The sequence below is a fragment of the Anser brachyrhynchus genome (genome assembly GCF_964034855.1).
Source record: "Anser brachyrhynchus genome assembly, chromosome: 7".
NCBI lineage: Eukaryota > Metazoa > Chordata > Aves > Anseriformes > Anatidae > Anser > Anser brachyrhynchus.
The window spans coordinates 26,661,106-26,677,447 of record NC_137701.1 but is presented as its reverse complement, the minus strand read 5'-3'; the positions used below and the strand labels follow the sequence as shown (position 1 = coordinate 26,677,447).

General features: G+C 40.9%; 1 protein-coding gene across 2 annotated transcripts in view; it reads right to left on the bottom strand.

Annotated features, from left to right (window-relative positions):
- The window catches only part of ADCY5 (adenylate cyclase 5), a 221,050-nt gene that overhangs the window by 49,050 nt on the left and 155,658 nt on the right, over positions 1–16,342 (bottom strand). For both annotated transcript variants that reach the window (XM_080601109.1, XM_080601110.1), the window contains exons 6-8: positions 12,166–12,324; positions 11,000–11,141; positions 603–743 (exon numbers count right to left, since the gene is read on the bottom strand). In XM_080601109.1, coding sequence (XP_080457235.1) covers positions 603–743; positions 11,000–11,141; positions 12,166–12,324 — 442 coding nt within the window. The remainder of the gene's footprint in view (positions 1–602; positions 744–10,999; positions 11,142–12,165; positions 12,325–16,342) is intronic.

Here is a 16,342-nt window from a genome sequence, read left to right as displayed (position 1 = left end):
TAACTGGCTATCGTTCATTTTAATTTAGAAGGAATTAAGGGTATAATTATGAAATGAAGATTCCTGATACCTTAGGCCAATTAATCCATGTACATTATAACATATTCTCGAGAGCTAAATGCAGTGGCATGATTCCTGGAGACTCACGAGCATATGCTGGCACATAGCTTAGAGAAGGTGAACAGCATCTGCCTCTTATAATCAAAATAAGGAACCTTTGCAGGTGATGAAGTCTGTTATGAACTAATAGAAATGTATGTCATCTGCCGTTTGAATACTTGGGTTACTGAGCAATTTTTGTAGCTAATCACATCTTCTCAAACAGCCTGGATGAGTTTTGAGAACGGGGGACAAGTCAGACAAAAGAGCCTTCTTTGTGCCATTCAGCCTCCCTTCTCCTTCCAAACAACCCTGCACCTCATCTCACAATCACTCACCTCCGGATGTACCAATTATTATTACTTCTGTAGTCAAAAAAGAATTTACTTCCCCCATTTGGAAAATGCCCCGAGGGCTGCAAAAACCTTCAGACAAAGCAGGGAGGGTTATATAATGCTGTATCGAGAAGAAAAGACATTAATGTCCATAAAGCAAGGCATTACCATTCTCTTCATCTCCTTGGAGACCTGGTGAGCTCCGAGGTGGTTATAAAAGGGCCTGTCGACACCCCAGTGTGGCGGGTTATGGCTGATGGAGTTAGTGCGCTGGCGGTTCATCTTGGCTATTGTGGCTTTCTCATCTTTCTGAAATACAAACGAGAGAGAAATGCAGACGAAATTTTGAAACGTGTACAAGGCATTCATCCTCCAAGTACCTCTCCCTTCTGACCTCTCATGCCAGCTGTTGGTTTTGCACCTTGAACTCTGTGAAATGGCTGCTGATCGTGAGCAGGCCCAGCTCAATATTTCTTTTTCCCCATGTACAGCTATGTGGCGAAAATTTTTAGAATACTTACCTTAAATGGAGCCCATTATTTTACTTAATTACTCCTTTTCTTGTTTCGAATAGCCACCAGAACCTGTGCAGACAGAGGGGGCATTCCAAAACAGAGGTATCTATTTTCTTTTTAATAAACCAAATAATTTCAGATATGAAATTGTACTTTCAAGCTACAAAAAGTGTCCTCAAAAAAAAAAAAAGATTTTTGTGTCTGCAAGAGAAACAACATGCAGAATGATCTGGTTAAAGAACAGGAACCTTGAAGCTCTGGGAATAACGAACACCCATCTCAATAGGTGCAAGCAAGGCACTTTCCATACTTGCAGGAAGAGAGCATCGTCCCAGAAATGCCAAGGAGAGCATGTAAGTCTTGTAAACAACTTAACTGTGTAACTGCTATGGGCAATACTATTGCACAGTGTAACAAAATGGTCTCCTCTGCCCTGACGATAGCTGCAAATTTTGTCATTGGCACAACTTTCCTAAAGTTTGGACAAGGTCTTTGGGTATATTATTGGAGATGGTTTTGAATCTTGGTTGTATCTGGATCTTACTGCAAAGCTTGTAGACTACCTGCCTGAAAGGTTTCATTCAAGTTCAATAACAACTGAAAGAGCACAGAAGTGCAGCAATTGTCATGTCCTTACTTAAACAGAGATAAATTCTGTAGAGTTTGACAATTTGGATAGCATAAATGGCTAAAACCTGTCTGCTTATTACTTGAGAGAGTGAGCCTATTTCAAGAGAATTACTGCTTCCATGTGATTGCCAAAAAATTTACATGAAATAGTTAATTTGGGGTTTCAGAAAGTGTTCAGACAACTGGATAATTTAACAAGAAAGAATCAGTTGTTTTAAACTTAGAATTTTCACTTAAGTCTTGCATGACAATACAGGTTGGTCTGCAGCTGTTTTTGCCTGGAATCTGCTTTCCCTATCTATTTATTTTGATACCTTGCTATTCACTGTAACTTGTACCTGTCAGGAGTTTGCAAAATACCTGGTGTTATTTCCATGGAAACCAGAGAGTTAAATGTCAAGTGTTATGCTGCCTTAAATTTATTTATTTTTTTAAAGAAAGGAAAAAAAACCTGTTTGAAGTCAGTGCTGGGGAAAGCTGCCTGACTGACAAGCATGGGAACTCATCATCTCTTTCTTGCAAAGAAGAGACAACTCTGATGACAACATTCCCCAGGAGACTGCAAGCTCACCCGGCAGGCACCAAATATTCCTGGGCAGGTAGTCCTGCAGGCTTCGTGGCCACCAGCTGGGGACACTCGTGACAGGAGCCCTGTGCGGGACACCCGTGATGGTGACAAGCAGTGGTCACTGCAGCCCTGGGCTGCCAGAGAAGATCTCTTCCCACCCAGGCAGAATGACTGACGTAGCATCTCATGGAAACTCAGTGCCCTGCTAGCAGCCACCTGAGTCACTAAAAAAGCACCAAGGAGTCGCTGTGGCACCGTGGGAGCAAACCCAAAGGCGATGCGAGCTCTGCTGGTGGGATGTTTGCTGGGGACAGCCCGACGTGATCCCACACCGCCTGTCCCCAGGGCTACAAGTGCCTCCCACACTGCTTCCTCCCCACATCAAACCCACCACTGCCTCGTCTGAGAGTGCTGAAAGCTCCATTGCTTGGCACCAGCCGAACTGCACATGAGCAATCATGACAGCGCCGCTGGATGACCTCCAGGAGAGCAGCGCTATAAATGTTTCTAAAAATACACATGTATGATGCAACACTGATGTCCGGATTTGACTTGATTTGGTTTGAGGTTTTGTTTTTTAAAAGTCATTACACTTAATACTGTCTGCAATCATTTGCAGCACTTTCTGTGTTTTTTTCAGTTACAGATTTTTTTTTCATAGTTATAATTCCTTTTTATATGATATGATGCCAGAAAACTGGTAGAAAATAGTTTCATTTTCTATATGCAAATATACATTGTTTTCACCAATAGACGTGACACTGCCAATCCATTCTGTTACAAATTGGTGAAGGGTTTTCAACCAGAAGCAATCAAGAAGTGCAGACGCTAAAACTAGTCTGGGGACCTATAAAAGCAAAGCCATTTAGTTATGTTACACATACCTTTACATCAGAAGATGATAAAAGGTACATTCAGTAGATTTTTGCCCATGGCCTAGAAAATTTGCTTAGAATTTGGGCAAAGCCTTAAAGCCAAAAATTCAAGCAGATGTACTAAACCTTCTTGACCAGTGAGTGACCCTACTACCTGCTTCTAGTGTGGGTTGACTCTGAAACATTACTTTTACTTCATGCCAATCACTTAATTAATCTGAAGGGAATAAAAGACCTCATACATGTATATTGGCACATCTGGGTTGAGGGAAGGTTGGAACAAATAGGTAAATACATACTTCTGAGATTGTTTCTAATCTTGAGGTCAGGTACCATAACTTATCCATGGCTACGTGCAGTCTGGCAGTATTTCCCCCACCCCCTTAAGAAAGTTTAATTCTTTACCTAAAAGATTGTGAACTGGATACCAGCAATATTTCCAATCAGATTAAAACACACATGTATATAGAAATAGTGGATTTTTTGCTTTCTAACATTATATGGTATGCTACTTTATTATCTTGAATGGTAGGACTTTGTTGTTAACATCAACACTTATTCAAAAACATTTTTTTAAACCTGATATTTTTAAAAGTTGAGCTAATTTATTTTCTGGAAAATCACTTGTTCAATGGGTGATGATAGTAACAAACTCTCAAAATGAAGAATGAGAAGGATCACAGCTCCTGTACGGAAATTTAAGGGGATCCCTACTCTGTTTCTTCCTGGTTAACTGTCCTCCCTAGCATGAGGACAACTTGCACACACTGCTACCTAAAGCATAATAAAACAGGAAAGAAGAATAAAGAAAAGGAACGGACAATGCCTTTCAGTTCTTCTCATTACAGGTACTACCAACAACAGGAGCAGGTGCAAAAGTTTCTGACAGCAGCCTGTTTTTCAGATTCAGAGTGGCTACGCTCCAGAAGATGTTGTGGGAACTTTTCAAATCTGGACTCGCAAAGAGCCTGTAAATCTTATTCCCAGAGGTTTTATTGTGTTCCCACCACCAGTTCCCACACCCCGAGCTACAGTAATACTGTAGCAGAAGTGCAGAAATAGCTGGGATTTTCGTAAAATTATCAGTTGCATAAAGCATGCCTGTTACTTCTTTAGTGTATGATTGGATTTTCCAGCATATGCAATCACTATCAGCACAACAAAGCGGTGAAGCCTGAGCATGGATCAGACATTTCTCATTCAGATACATATTGTTTCTTCAGTTGTCTTGAAGTTGTACTGACATGTGAATGGTATTTCTTGCAGTAATACACGGTCCAATCATTGCCTTCATAAATCTACATGAGTGGAACCCCGCTGAGTTGCGATTAAATTTGTTCAAATGAGGAATCATCACGTTAGACGGATGATGTTTTAGTACAGTCACATGCACAACATTTAAATGACCATTTTGTTTCTTCAGCTGGATGGAGTTCCAGGACGCTATTTAGAAAAGAATGAGAATTGTTTTTCTAGGAGTTACAGCCAAAGTTTTGTTGAGCTGTTTCAAGGCCACCATCAACAATTCTTTCTGAAACTGTTGTGTACCTGCTATTGTTTAAAGAAACACCCATATTTACTGCAACTGAAAGGCATTAGAAAAAAAATAAACATTTTTTCAGTTTGCTGACTGTGTGCACCCAGTGCAGTGTTTTGTCAGCAGTATTGCTCATCAGTTGACAGTCATGTTTTGTTTCCACTTGTGTTCAAAGCAAAGCGTTTCTCCAGCCTTCTAACAATTTTGTGGACTATAAAACCTAGCATGTTGTTAAAATCCTATTCACCTTAAATGAAGACCACTTTCCCACTCCACCAAACACAGACTTCTGCACCCTTCAGAGAGCAAAGCTTCTATCAGTGATTAGAACTGATGTTGTGCTGGTTCTGCAAATCAACTAGTGCAGCACCCGATCGCGGAGAAGAACAGAAAGTTGTCCATAGCCACCAAATGACATGCTCCTATACAAACTCCAGAAACTCAGGCAAAAGAAGAACTTGCACTTATCACAATAATAATTAAACTGAATAATGTAAGAATAGCAGGGATGTGACAGAACAGCTGTAATGACCAGGACAAAGGTTTTGAATAAAATGCATTACTGCAGAAGGACAGATATAAAAAAGTGGAGAGGTGGGGTACAGAGCTGTGCATTAGGAATGCTACGGTCTGCAAGGTAAACTTAAAAGTATAACACAAATAAAACCAAACCACTTTGTAGAAGAATGAAGTTGCACTGGGTAATGCTAGGTAGTTTGCTACAATGCCTTGGGGCTAAGTTTAGAAACCAGTGACAAACTGGGTAATAGGCAGTAATTCAAGCTGGTAAGTCTCTGTTTATCTGGAAACACTGGCTTTCCAGATAAAGAATGAGGATGCAAAGCCAGTAATAGAGGAATGGCAAAGATCTCCTTGGAGAATTCCCGTATTTATTTCATGCTAAGGTGCTAAGCTCAATAGAAATATATAGACAAACAAATGAGAAAAAAATAGTGAATAAGGGCAGAAGTCACCCTATATAAATCACCCTATATCACCCAAGGGTAACAGAGGTTCAAAAATCTACATTCCTGCAGAACTGAAGGAACAAATTGTTTCTCTTTTCAGATAGTCACTACTGCCCCAGTCGAGGCAAAAGAGAGCAGGGATCATAAAAATAAAGTTATAAACAGAAAACATGACATAAATTGGAAGCAAAACTTAAATGTAATGTACTGAAGGCAGAAGGACAACCTCCATCCCAGATTTCTGCAAAACTGCCAACTGCGATTCAGTTCCGATTACAGATACTTTTAATAACTACTTAGTCAGGGATCATGACACTGAACTGTAGAGGAGCAAATGCTGGGCTTGAATTAACAGCCCTGAGAGCATCCAAGCTTTCCTAAACAGGAAAAGTACAGTAGCTCTCACTGGCCTCGTTTTTTCCATACAATATTTGTGAGAGTGTTGTGCTGGGGACTGGGGCTAAGATAGCTGGGGAACTAGAAGCTGGGTGAAGAGCTGGTTTACAGTAAAAGGGTAACAGATGGCTTTGAGTGAAGATGTATTAGGCTGGAGGAAAGTTACTGGTAGAGTTGCTCAGTGATTAGTCTTAGGGCAGATTTTGTTATTAATTTTTTCTTTATCACATCTGGCACCAGTGCAGCAATGATGGACTTTGCTAATGAGAGAAGCACTGGCAGTATGTGACAGATAACAAAAAAGAAACATTAGACAGCACTACCTCAAATAGCACTGAAGTAGATTTGATGGCCAAAGAGATTTTTTCCAGTTACATGTTCCTGTCTACATTGTAGTTTATGCATTTCTTACATGCTTTAAGAAACTTTGCTTTTCTTAATGTTTTAAGAAATTGGTCTCCAGGTGGAGACCAGTGACAAGCAGTGCTCCTCAGGGGTCACTACTGGGACTGGCACTATGGAATGTCTTTGTTGGTAACATGGGCAGTGGGATCGAGTGTACCCTCAGCAAGTTTGCCGATGACACCAAGCTGAGTGGTGCAGTCGACATGCTGGAGGGAAGGGATGCCATCCAGAGGGACATGGACAGCCTTGAGGGCTGGAGCACATCTCCTGCAAAGACAGGCTGATGGAGTTGGGATTTTTCAGTCCAGAGAAGAGAAGGCTCCAGGGAGACCTTACAGCAGCCTTCCAGTACCTAAAGGTACCACAGAAAAGCTGGAGAGGGACTCTTTGTCAGGGGGTGTAGTGATAGGATGCAGCATAATGGCTTTAAATTGAAGAAAATTAGATTTAAATTAGATATAAGGAAGAAATTCTTTATTATGAGGGTGGTGAGGCACTGGAACAGGTTTCCCAGGGAAGCTGTGGATGCCCCATCCCTGGAAGTGCTCAAGGCCAGGTTGGATTTGGCTTCAAAACGCTAGTTTAAGAAACTGAAAATAATGAAATAAGTCACTCCTGCTCTGGGCTATCTGAGCAGCAGTTCTGTCACTGCCCTTTTTACAGGGGAAGTGCTTACCCACAAGAGAATGAGCATCAGAAGAGAGTGCAAACAGAAAGGTGAAAACATCTGCAAATAGAGATGAGGAAAGGGAAACCTAAACGACTGGATTTCAAAATTTTGCAGTTTATTCTCTTTCAATAGAAAGCAACCCTTCTGTGTATCAGAAGGAAATCAAGGACTACACTTCCATCTCTAGGGATGCTATTTAAAGCCTAAGTGATCAAAATGTAGGCATTTTTTTTCCTAAATCTCAAATAAATATATTCTAGTTAACAGCATCCTTAAGAAGGAAAAAAGCTATTTTCAAAGAAGGAGTTAGTCTGAGTTCATGGAACCAAAATACTGGATAAATGTTCCTCCCATTTACTCTGTGCCAAGGAAATGGCATTAACATGATGAATTCATTTCATGGCTGAAACAGTAAAACAAACAAAAAAATACAGGAAATTCAAAGTTATGACTCCCCTTGGCAACAATAATCAGAAAGGGTATGACAATAAATGCTGTTACATTTTATGCATTCACTGGAACTCCCGAGATTGTTGGGTTTGGACAACATTTGGGACTGATGGACCAGGTATTCGGGTAATTTAAAACTGCCTGTGTGAACTGGGAAATAGCTCAGGCAGTAAATCGGGTCACCTGTGCATTTGCTCTTGGGATAATATAAATCATCCTCACCACGAGTTAGATCCTCTAGCATATACCTTTAATTAAACTGCATTTCTGCTCCCATTTTTTTTTGTATTCTTTAATTCCTTTCTTTACATATATATTAATAATTGTGTTCATTCATTCAGCATTTCAACGTAATTTTCTCAGTACATATAAGAGAAAGAATTAGGAAAAAAGATCTGATGGCCCATATGTATATAAAAAAAACACTTCTCTATTCACTGCTACCTTAAGGTATTAATATCTATCCAAAGTCAATAACAGTACTTCCCTACTGACCAATCTTATTAGAACGTGCAGATGGGACAGCTGTTTAAAATTCATGCTCTACTAAATCCAGAGACCAAGCATGAGAAATATCAGCTTCAAAAGGTCGGTGTTTCAGAAAGTAACATCATTTAAGATGAAAGAACTATCTCAATGCCAATTGCAACTAAGCAGTTTGTGCTTCTGAAAAGGCATCAGAATTGCAAAGCATGATGCAGATGTACCTGATCACACCGGGACTAACAGCAGGGTTTTCGTCTAAGGCCCTCAGGCATGAGTTTGTACTACTTGAACTGAAGAACGAATAATGTTGTTTTGAAGCTGGGAGCAGACTCATTTACTGGTCTACTACACATGGACAACCCCTTTCACTCTCTGCAAGAAGTATACAGTTAGTGCAGTTGTGAAACGAAGGCAACTGGCAGCCTGATCAAAGCAAATGTTAAAATATCTTAATCACCTTGCAGAAATCAGGATCCAAGGGACAATCTTCTACCAAAGCATCCATCAAAAACCATTCTTAGTAGAACCTGATATAAGCTACTACCTGGAAGGGCCAAGATTTTAAACAAATATCCTTCATCATCCAGTGGTATAAGGGGCAGGATAGATGAAAGCCATGTGAACAGAACAAGCATAGAGTATGGGAAATTTTTCCCTTGCCCTTGCCTGGGCCCAAGAGGGAGAAAATAAATACAGACATGATTTATATTTTCTCCAGAAGAAGAGATGCTGCTAGCTGGGATCACAATGGCATGCACAGTGAGAAAATCCTGTGGCTTATGTTTGAGGGTGGCAGGAACCCAGACACGACTCACAGGAACCCACGACTAAGTTAGGTGAACACTCTGTGGTCATTACTGCAACAGGCTCAAATGAAAACCTGGCTAAATACATTACAGGAAGTCATTAAAATGAAACAGAAATGGAAGGAAAAAGTGAAGTGCTAGAACTTTGCCTGGCATCTAGCAAAATATTCAAGGCAGACTGAGCTGGCTATGGGAGAAAGCTTTTTTTGCTTCTGATTTTCCTATTAGGTGAAATGAGTTTTCATAGAGGGAGTGAACTTTAAACTACTCACAAAGGGATAGAAAATGGCTATGGGAGCAAGAAAGTTGCAGCAGTATGGGCAAACCAGGAGCCCCTCAAACTCTAAACATGAAGATCTATGACCTTGGGTAGCAATTTCTTTACGTTTCAATTTAGTACAATAATTACGTAGGCCATGCGCATGTCCCAGTTCTTAACTACTCTGGGATGCAGCATGTTACGGCAGCATTATAGTAGTGCCTGGAGGCTTCAGCTAAGGGCTACACTGCGTAACAGAGCTGTAATAAATACAGATAAAGTAGTGAAGGAATGCAGGAATGAAGAGGGGGGGTAAGGGGAGGGAACATTTTATTTTACACATGAAAAATCAAGGCACAAAGATGCGACTTCCCCAAAATCTAATTCTGGAATGGAATCCGCATATCTCTTGAGTCTCTGTCCAGTTTCCCAGTCACAAGACAGCCCTGTGTTCAAGAACTATGTCAAAACCCAAGTGGTTTGGTTCTCTGTTGAGTGTTTTGTCTACAATAGCAAGGAACAGAATCCTGATGTTTCCTTAAGTCTTCCTCTTCTCTCCAGAGAAACCTTAAGTTCTCCACAAGAACATGCAGACAAGTCAGTGACTGCATGATTTAACAAGTCAATATAGCTTCTCCACCTCTGGAGATAAGAGTCTGACCATAAGGGTATTTTGGTTTATGTTCTTAACTGTACGCAGCAATGAGGAAGTGGTTTAGGTATAAACATCAGCTGGTCCACTGATAGGCAGTGATGCTCAGAAAACAATAAACTTGCACTGCAAGCTCTAATCCTCTTTTGAAGATTGACAATTGTTAATGAGATTTATTTTATGCGCAGATAGAAACCAAAACATCAGCTTCTCTCTTTAGCAGATGATAAGGGTTTTTCTTGGAGATTTTTTACTCAATATCCATTAAAGAGATTTGAGGCTTCTATTCTCTTAGGAAATGAGGCAATGGTAGCAAAGTAGTTCTGTATAGGTGTTACAGTTATTCATAGCAACCATGCTATTGGAACATGTCACAAATACTTACTCATTTAATCTCATGGTGGCCATATTTATGGCTGTGGGAAGCTTTAATTGGTCTTAGATGCAGAAACATTTTAAATGATTTTCAGTTTGGAGCAACCTTTATATGTTTGTCTGTAATATGAATAGCAAAGCACTGTCTATAGTGCAGAAATTGCTTAGAGAAATATTACTGGGAAGGCTCAATTAGATGACCAAAAAGGCTCTTTTCTAATATTAAAGTCTACCATTATTTAAAAGAATACAAACTAGTAATAACATCAACCTATTTTCTGTTATTGGCAGCATCATAAAAAAAAGATATATTGGCTGAAGTCTGCTTGAGTTTGACTTGATGCAAGTTCAAGTCAGTAGTGCCCTTATAGCCTTATTATGTGCAGGCTGACCTGTGTCATAGCAATGGGTATGATCTCATCCCATTGTCACAGTGGTCATCCATCATTACAGTGGGCCAGATTTTCCCATCTTCAGAAGCAAAGGCTGAAAATTAATGATAAGAACTGCTCTAAATTTTATGTTCATAGCAATATGGTGAGCCAATGGACAAAACCAACTCTGTTTGTAATCTGATGGAGAAAACATCTCTGTGTTTTTAATCTGTTGCTTAAAGAACTTGCACAAGTATCAAAATTAATAGAAAAAAAAAACACCACACAAATCTACATTAAAAACATTGTTAAAAATGATTTTGAAAATAACTCAGGACAGATTTTTTGATAGAACTAGAAAGTACTTGGTGCAGAAACTTTATGCAGAAGGTGGCTACACTCCATTCTACATATGCAAAAGCTCAGGAAGAGGAGAGTGAAATTGGAGTTTTTGCCACTGAAGGTCAGACATTCAATTGCTTTGCACACACAGAGTCCTCATTCATCTAAAAAAGCTGGTGTTCACTCTACTTTGATGTGTTGGAGATCATCTTGTTATTAAAAGTATCTAAAACCTGCATTAGTTTGTTTGACCTTACCCGTTTCTGGCTGCACCGTACAATCAAGAAGGTCTCGATACTGTGCTCTTTCAGATAAGCATTGCGTTCCCCTCCAAAGCCCAGCTCCACCTCATAGTCTCCATTGAGATAGTTCAGGGTTGCTTTTGTTATGTGGATGCGCCTTAAAGGAGACAAAAGACAAGGCAGTTTTGTAGCCTCTGAAAAGCTATCATATAAGATCAGTTCTTGTCAGTGACAGGTTCCACGTCCTGGAACAAACGGGCAACAAAAAACAAGTTGTTTAGCCATGCTATGACTCTTACAGATGTGGCACAGGAGTTTCATCTATTTTAGAGGAAGCAGGACATCTTCTTAAAGAGAGAAGCATGTTACACATCTATTTATAAGCACCTCCTTAGAAAAAGCACTCATTCTTCTATTCACTTCACCCTATCACACAGCAGATGTGTATATATGTATTTTTGGCAAACACAGGCCCTTCACAAGAATATGTCTATTCAGCAGACACATGTAATATATACCGGAGCATGTATGTTTTTATTGCATCGCATTAATCACTGTGGTACAAGAGTGTCTTGTAGAAGTATCCTGCCAAGTACCATAGTCTTGCACTTTCTTCCAGAACAGAGAAGACACGAAAAGTTGTGTAGAGCAATTATCTCCCCGGGACAGCTTGGCAGCAAGTCAGACTTCAGCTGGTCCATGCAGTGGTGAAACAAGAACTGATTCTGCTTTCTGAAAGGAATCTTTCAAAACAAAAGGCTGGTCTGAAACAACACTTCTCACATTATCCAGCAATAGCTGGGATGCTCTCCAGCAAGCACTGTTAACATACAGTCACATCTCTTTGTAACCATGACCAGCTCTGCTTGTGTTCACACACACCTGTTCCTTTCTGCTGCAGCTATCAGCTTTGTTTCACAGAGAAGGAATTCATTTCTTACCACAGAAGAATATGCCCATCTTGGGATTTTGTAGTCTTTCTGTAACCAAAGACATGTAGACATGGAACTGAATAACCTCGCTAACATCTGTATATGTTTAAAATGCTATATCCACAGCTCATTTTGCAGCAGGCACACAGTCTGCCTGAACCTCTGTCTCCCATTTCCACACCTCACTGTGAAGTGTCAGACACAAAACGACGCACGGATTAACGTAACAGCTTTGAAGAAGCAACTTACCCAGCCTTGCCCCCTGCTTCCATGTGGTTGGCTAACGTAACATCATTTGACCACACATCGAACTGCCATTTCCTAAGGCCCAAGACCCCACAGTGAACTCTCCCGCTGTGGATTCCAACCCTCATGTTGACGTTTACTCCTGTCACCTCCCGGACTAATCTGAAAGAGATATGGGAAAAGGATAACACTAAGAACTGCACACTTGTAGTTGGTGACACAAACTTGCGCCCAGAATACAGAAATCCATAACGACCTATAAATTATTCATGTATACACACAGTGTTTCTCATCCACCATAACAGGACAACAAAACAAAACCAGACAGGCTGCACTGTACTTGGATGGCCTGGCTGAGCAAGCAGAGTAGTAATTAGATTAGGGGACCCCTTGGAGTAAACGCATGTCCTCTGAACTCATGGCCAAGCTGAAAATTCATAAAAAAAATTTTCTTTGGGGACAGTGAAAAGAGTAAAGCATTGGTCTTTGATTTCCATACCAAAGCTGGACATAACCTGCCTGCACTCAGCATCATTAAGAGTAATAGCATGTTTCAAAAAGAAAAAGGAAATGATTTCAGAGATCTTAATTTGTCTGTATGGCACCATGCATCAACTGTTCCACAGATGAAATATGATATTTGTGTGAAATACCCCACTGCCGTTGGAAAGCTTGAACGGGGTTTATAGCTGCAGTCAGAGCAGCAAAACCAGAGAACCACATCTATTGCAGTCACTCCAAACAGGCAGCTACAAATACTCAAACTCTGATTTTAATGAGGTCTTGGATGCCCTGTTTACTCCCAAAATGACTGCTGGAATACTTTGTGGGTTTTGCCCTTTTAGGGCAAAAGTTAACTTCAAGAGTTGTTCACATGGAAAATACATTCAGGAATGTGGGTAGGGGAAAGTCTTGATGAAGACATCAGAACAACTCTGCTTCTCATTATTGCTGGTCACATAATTTCCAGAATGGCCATGTTCCATGCGGAAATTCACCCACATTATTACATAGGACAGTCCTTTCCTTTGTGTTGTTAGTACTTCGAAGCATGAAGTCATACATTGTATCTACAAGATTTCAATCTTTTTGGTCTTCAGGTTCATCTAGTCCTTTCTAAATTACATCCTCTGGACACATAAGTCCTGTTAACTTCCTAACATCAACACAGATCTAAAATTTATGCTTTAGCTATTGATGAAAATGAATGATTAAAGATAGACCAATTTTGGATTCTAGATCACTCCTTGCAGTATAATATGCCCCTTAGAGTTGTTCAAGACCACTTCTCTTTGAAACAGCTAGGAGCTATGCTTTGAATTCCTTTGTCCTTACAATCCCTATCTTTTTATGGTTCATTATCTGCCAGCTGAAGTGACATCCATTATTTTTATTAACAAGCTGCAAAGCTTCTCTGGCAGAGAGAAGGGAAGCTCCATATGGGTAAGGCACCACAGGCTTCTGAACTGAAAGAGCTCTGACCACATCACTTTGGAAAGCAACAGGAACTGGAGTAATGAAAATGCAGCTGCAGCCATTAGCTTTGCAAGGACAACAGCAGCTGAAGCGTGCATGCAGCACTGGGGAGGGAGGAGGAACACCCTGCATGAGTGCTACAAACCCCGCTGCACCCTCTGCCATGCCACAAGACAAGGGTACTTCTCCCAGTATGGTCGTGGATGAGAAGGTGACTTTTGTCAGACTTGGCAGCAAATAAACAAGCTTGGTCACCCCTTATAGACAAAAGGAATAGCCTTATTTTTTTTTTTTTGTTTGTTTTTTAAGTTGATTTATACTGGCAGTAAAATGAATATAATTCTATCTAGGTGCTGCACCTGGGTCGGGGCAATCCCAGAGATGAGCACAGACTGGGAGAAGAACTCATTGAGAGCAGCCCTGCAGAGAAGGACTTGGGGGTTCTGGTGGACGAAAGGCTCGACACGAGCCAGCAGTGTGCACTTGCAGCCCAGAAGGCCAACTGCATCCCGGGCTGCATCAACAGAGGGATGGCCAGCAGGTGGAGGGAGGGGATTGTCCCCCTCTGCTCTGCTCTTGTGAGGCCCCACCTGGAGTGCTGCATCCAGGTCTGGGGCCCCCAGCACAAGAAGGATGTGGGGCTGTTAGAACAGGTCCAGAGGAAGGACACGAAGATGATCAAGGGGCTGAAGCACCTCTCCTATGAAGAAAAGCTGAGAGAGCTGGGGATGTTCAGCCTGGAGAAGAGAAGGCTCCCGGCGGAGCTCACTGTGGCTTTTCAGTGCTTAAAAGGGGACTTATAAAATAGATGAGTGACTCTTTGCTCAATCAGATAATGACAGCACAAGGAGGAATGGTTTTAAACTAAAAGAGGGGAGATTTAGATCAGATGTTGGGAGGAATTTCTTCACTCTGAGGGTGGTGAGGCACTGGAACAGCTTGCCCAGAGAGATTGTGGATGCCCCTTCCTGGAGCTGTCCAAGGCCAGGTTGGAGGAGGCCCTGGGTAAGCTGGTCTGGTGGGTGGTGTCCCTTCCCATGGCAGAGACGTTGGAGCTAGACGATCTTTAAGGTGCTTTCCAACCCGAGCACTTCTATGATTCTATGATTCTCTTTCTGATCTGGGATAACATGCCCTGCAGTTGAGTACAGATGAAATGAGACAAGCAGGACCCAATGTTGGCAAAGCCTGCAGGTGAATGTTCAGTAGATATTTGTTACCTTAACTGTAAAACCTCTTGTCCTGATCCTTAAGGTCGGAGGAAGAGGGGGATGGAGAGACAAGCAGAACAGTGTCACCTTCCAGACTTAATAAGATATAAGATTGTTAAACGCATTAATTGCACATCAAGTGGGAAACCGGTTTTAAAGGCTGCTGAAGAGCTATTTGTAAACAAACGCTGAGTGCACTTCAGCTCAGTTTATTTCAAGGTGAGGTGGGTTGCAGTTAATCAATGAAGCCTACACATCTGAGGTGTTACCCAGCCTTGTGGGGGTTACAGAGCAACATGTCAAGGTCCATGGATTTCATCAAGCCAACTACTGCAGAAAGTGAGACGCTTCTGGTTAATGTACGTAGTATTTTCTTTATAGGGCTGGTTTGATAAGAATCACTGCTTCTTGTGTTCAACAAGATACTTTGTCACCTGCCACTTAAGTGTACTTCACATTGAAGAAACAGCGTACTTTCAAGGGCTACTTGCAACTGTTTTTATTTTGCATTTTACATTCAAAGCCCAAAAGGGGACTAATGCAAAACAACAGTTTAGACCAGGAAAGAAGAGGTAGTAAGTACTGACAGCATACATTGTATACAAAGCAAGGGAATGCTGCTGCACACTGCTTTTTGAATGAGGTCTCCTAGTAGAAAACGCTGCTCTTCAAACTACGTATTTGTGTGGAGAAAATGAGGCTGAAAAGTGGGTGACTATTTGTGTCCTTGCAGAAATCCAAATTATAAGGAGGTTCTGTATCAAGCTCATCAAATAGGTACCTCTAGTTATTATCAAGATGAAGTGAAATCTTGATCAATTTACCGAACAGAATGAGAGGAGAACTGCATAAAGATCTCTCATGTTAGTACCATGGGTACTTTAGAAGCTGTTTTCACAAAGAAAAAAAAAATAGAAGGGAAGAAAAAGCAGAGTCTCTGCACACTAAGGATGGTGTAGATACTAAGGTCAGCTCAGTTACCATACAAAGCTCACTCAACTTTGTGCCTAAACTCACATTCATTCATGATGACGAAATAAATATCCCTTCCCTGCATTCCTAAAGAACTGGAATGTGAAAGCTTACATCCGACGCAAAGAATATTCAATATTGTGTGCAGTCCTCCAAGTAATATTATTAGATATGGGTCTCATGCTTGTCACTCTCCGAATAAAGAGATTGTCTGGACAAATACAGAACTGTTAGTTTGACCTTAGAAACAGGCAAATCTTCATAATGGATTTTAAAAGAAAAATCCAAAGATGAGTAAGGAAAGAGAAATAAAGTAAAAAGCACTATGGATTTGTCTCAGTTTGTGCCAGACCAAGCTTGTGGTTTTCCTCAATAATTAATTTGTCTAAATTCAGAAAGCATTGGATCTAACCCATTTGGTGTCAGAACACTTGGCTAAGGATTAGTTAAACTAGAGAAGACAGACCTCAGCAGGGGAATTGTCAGGTGAGTAAAAAGCTGGTTTAAAGACAGATAAGTGC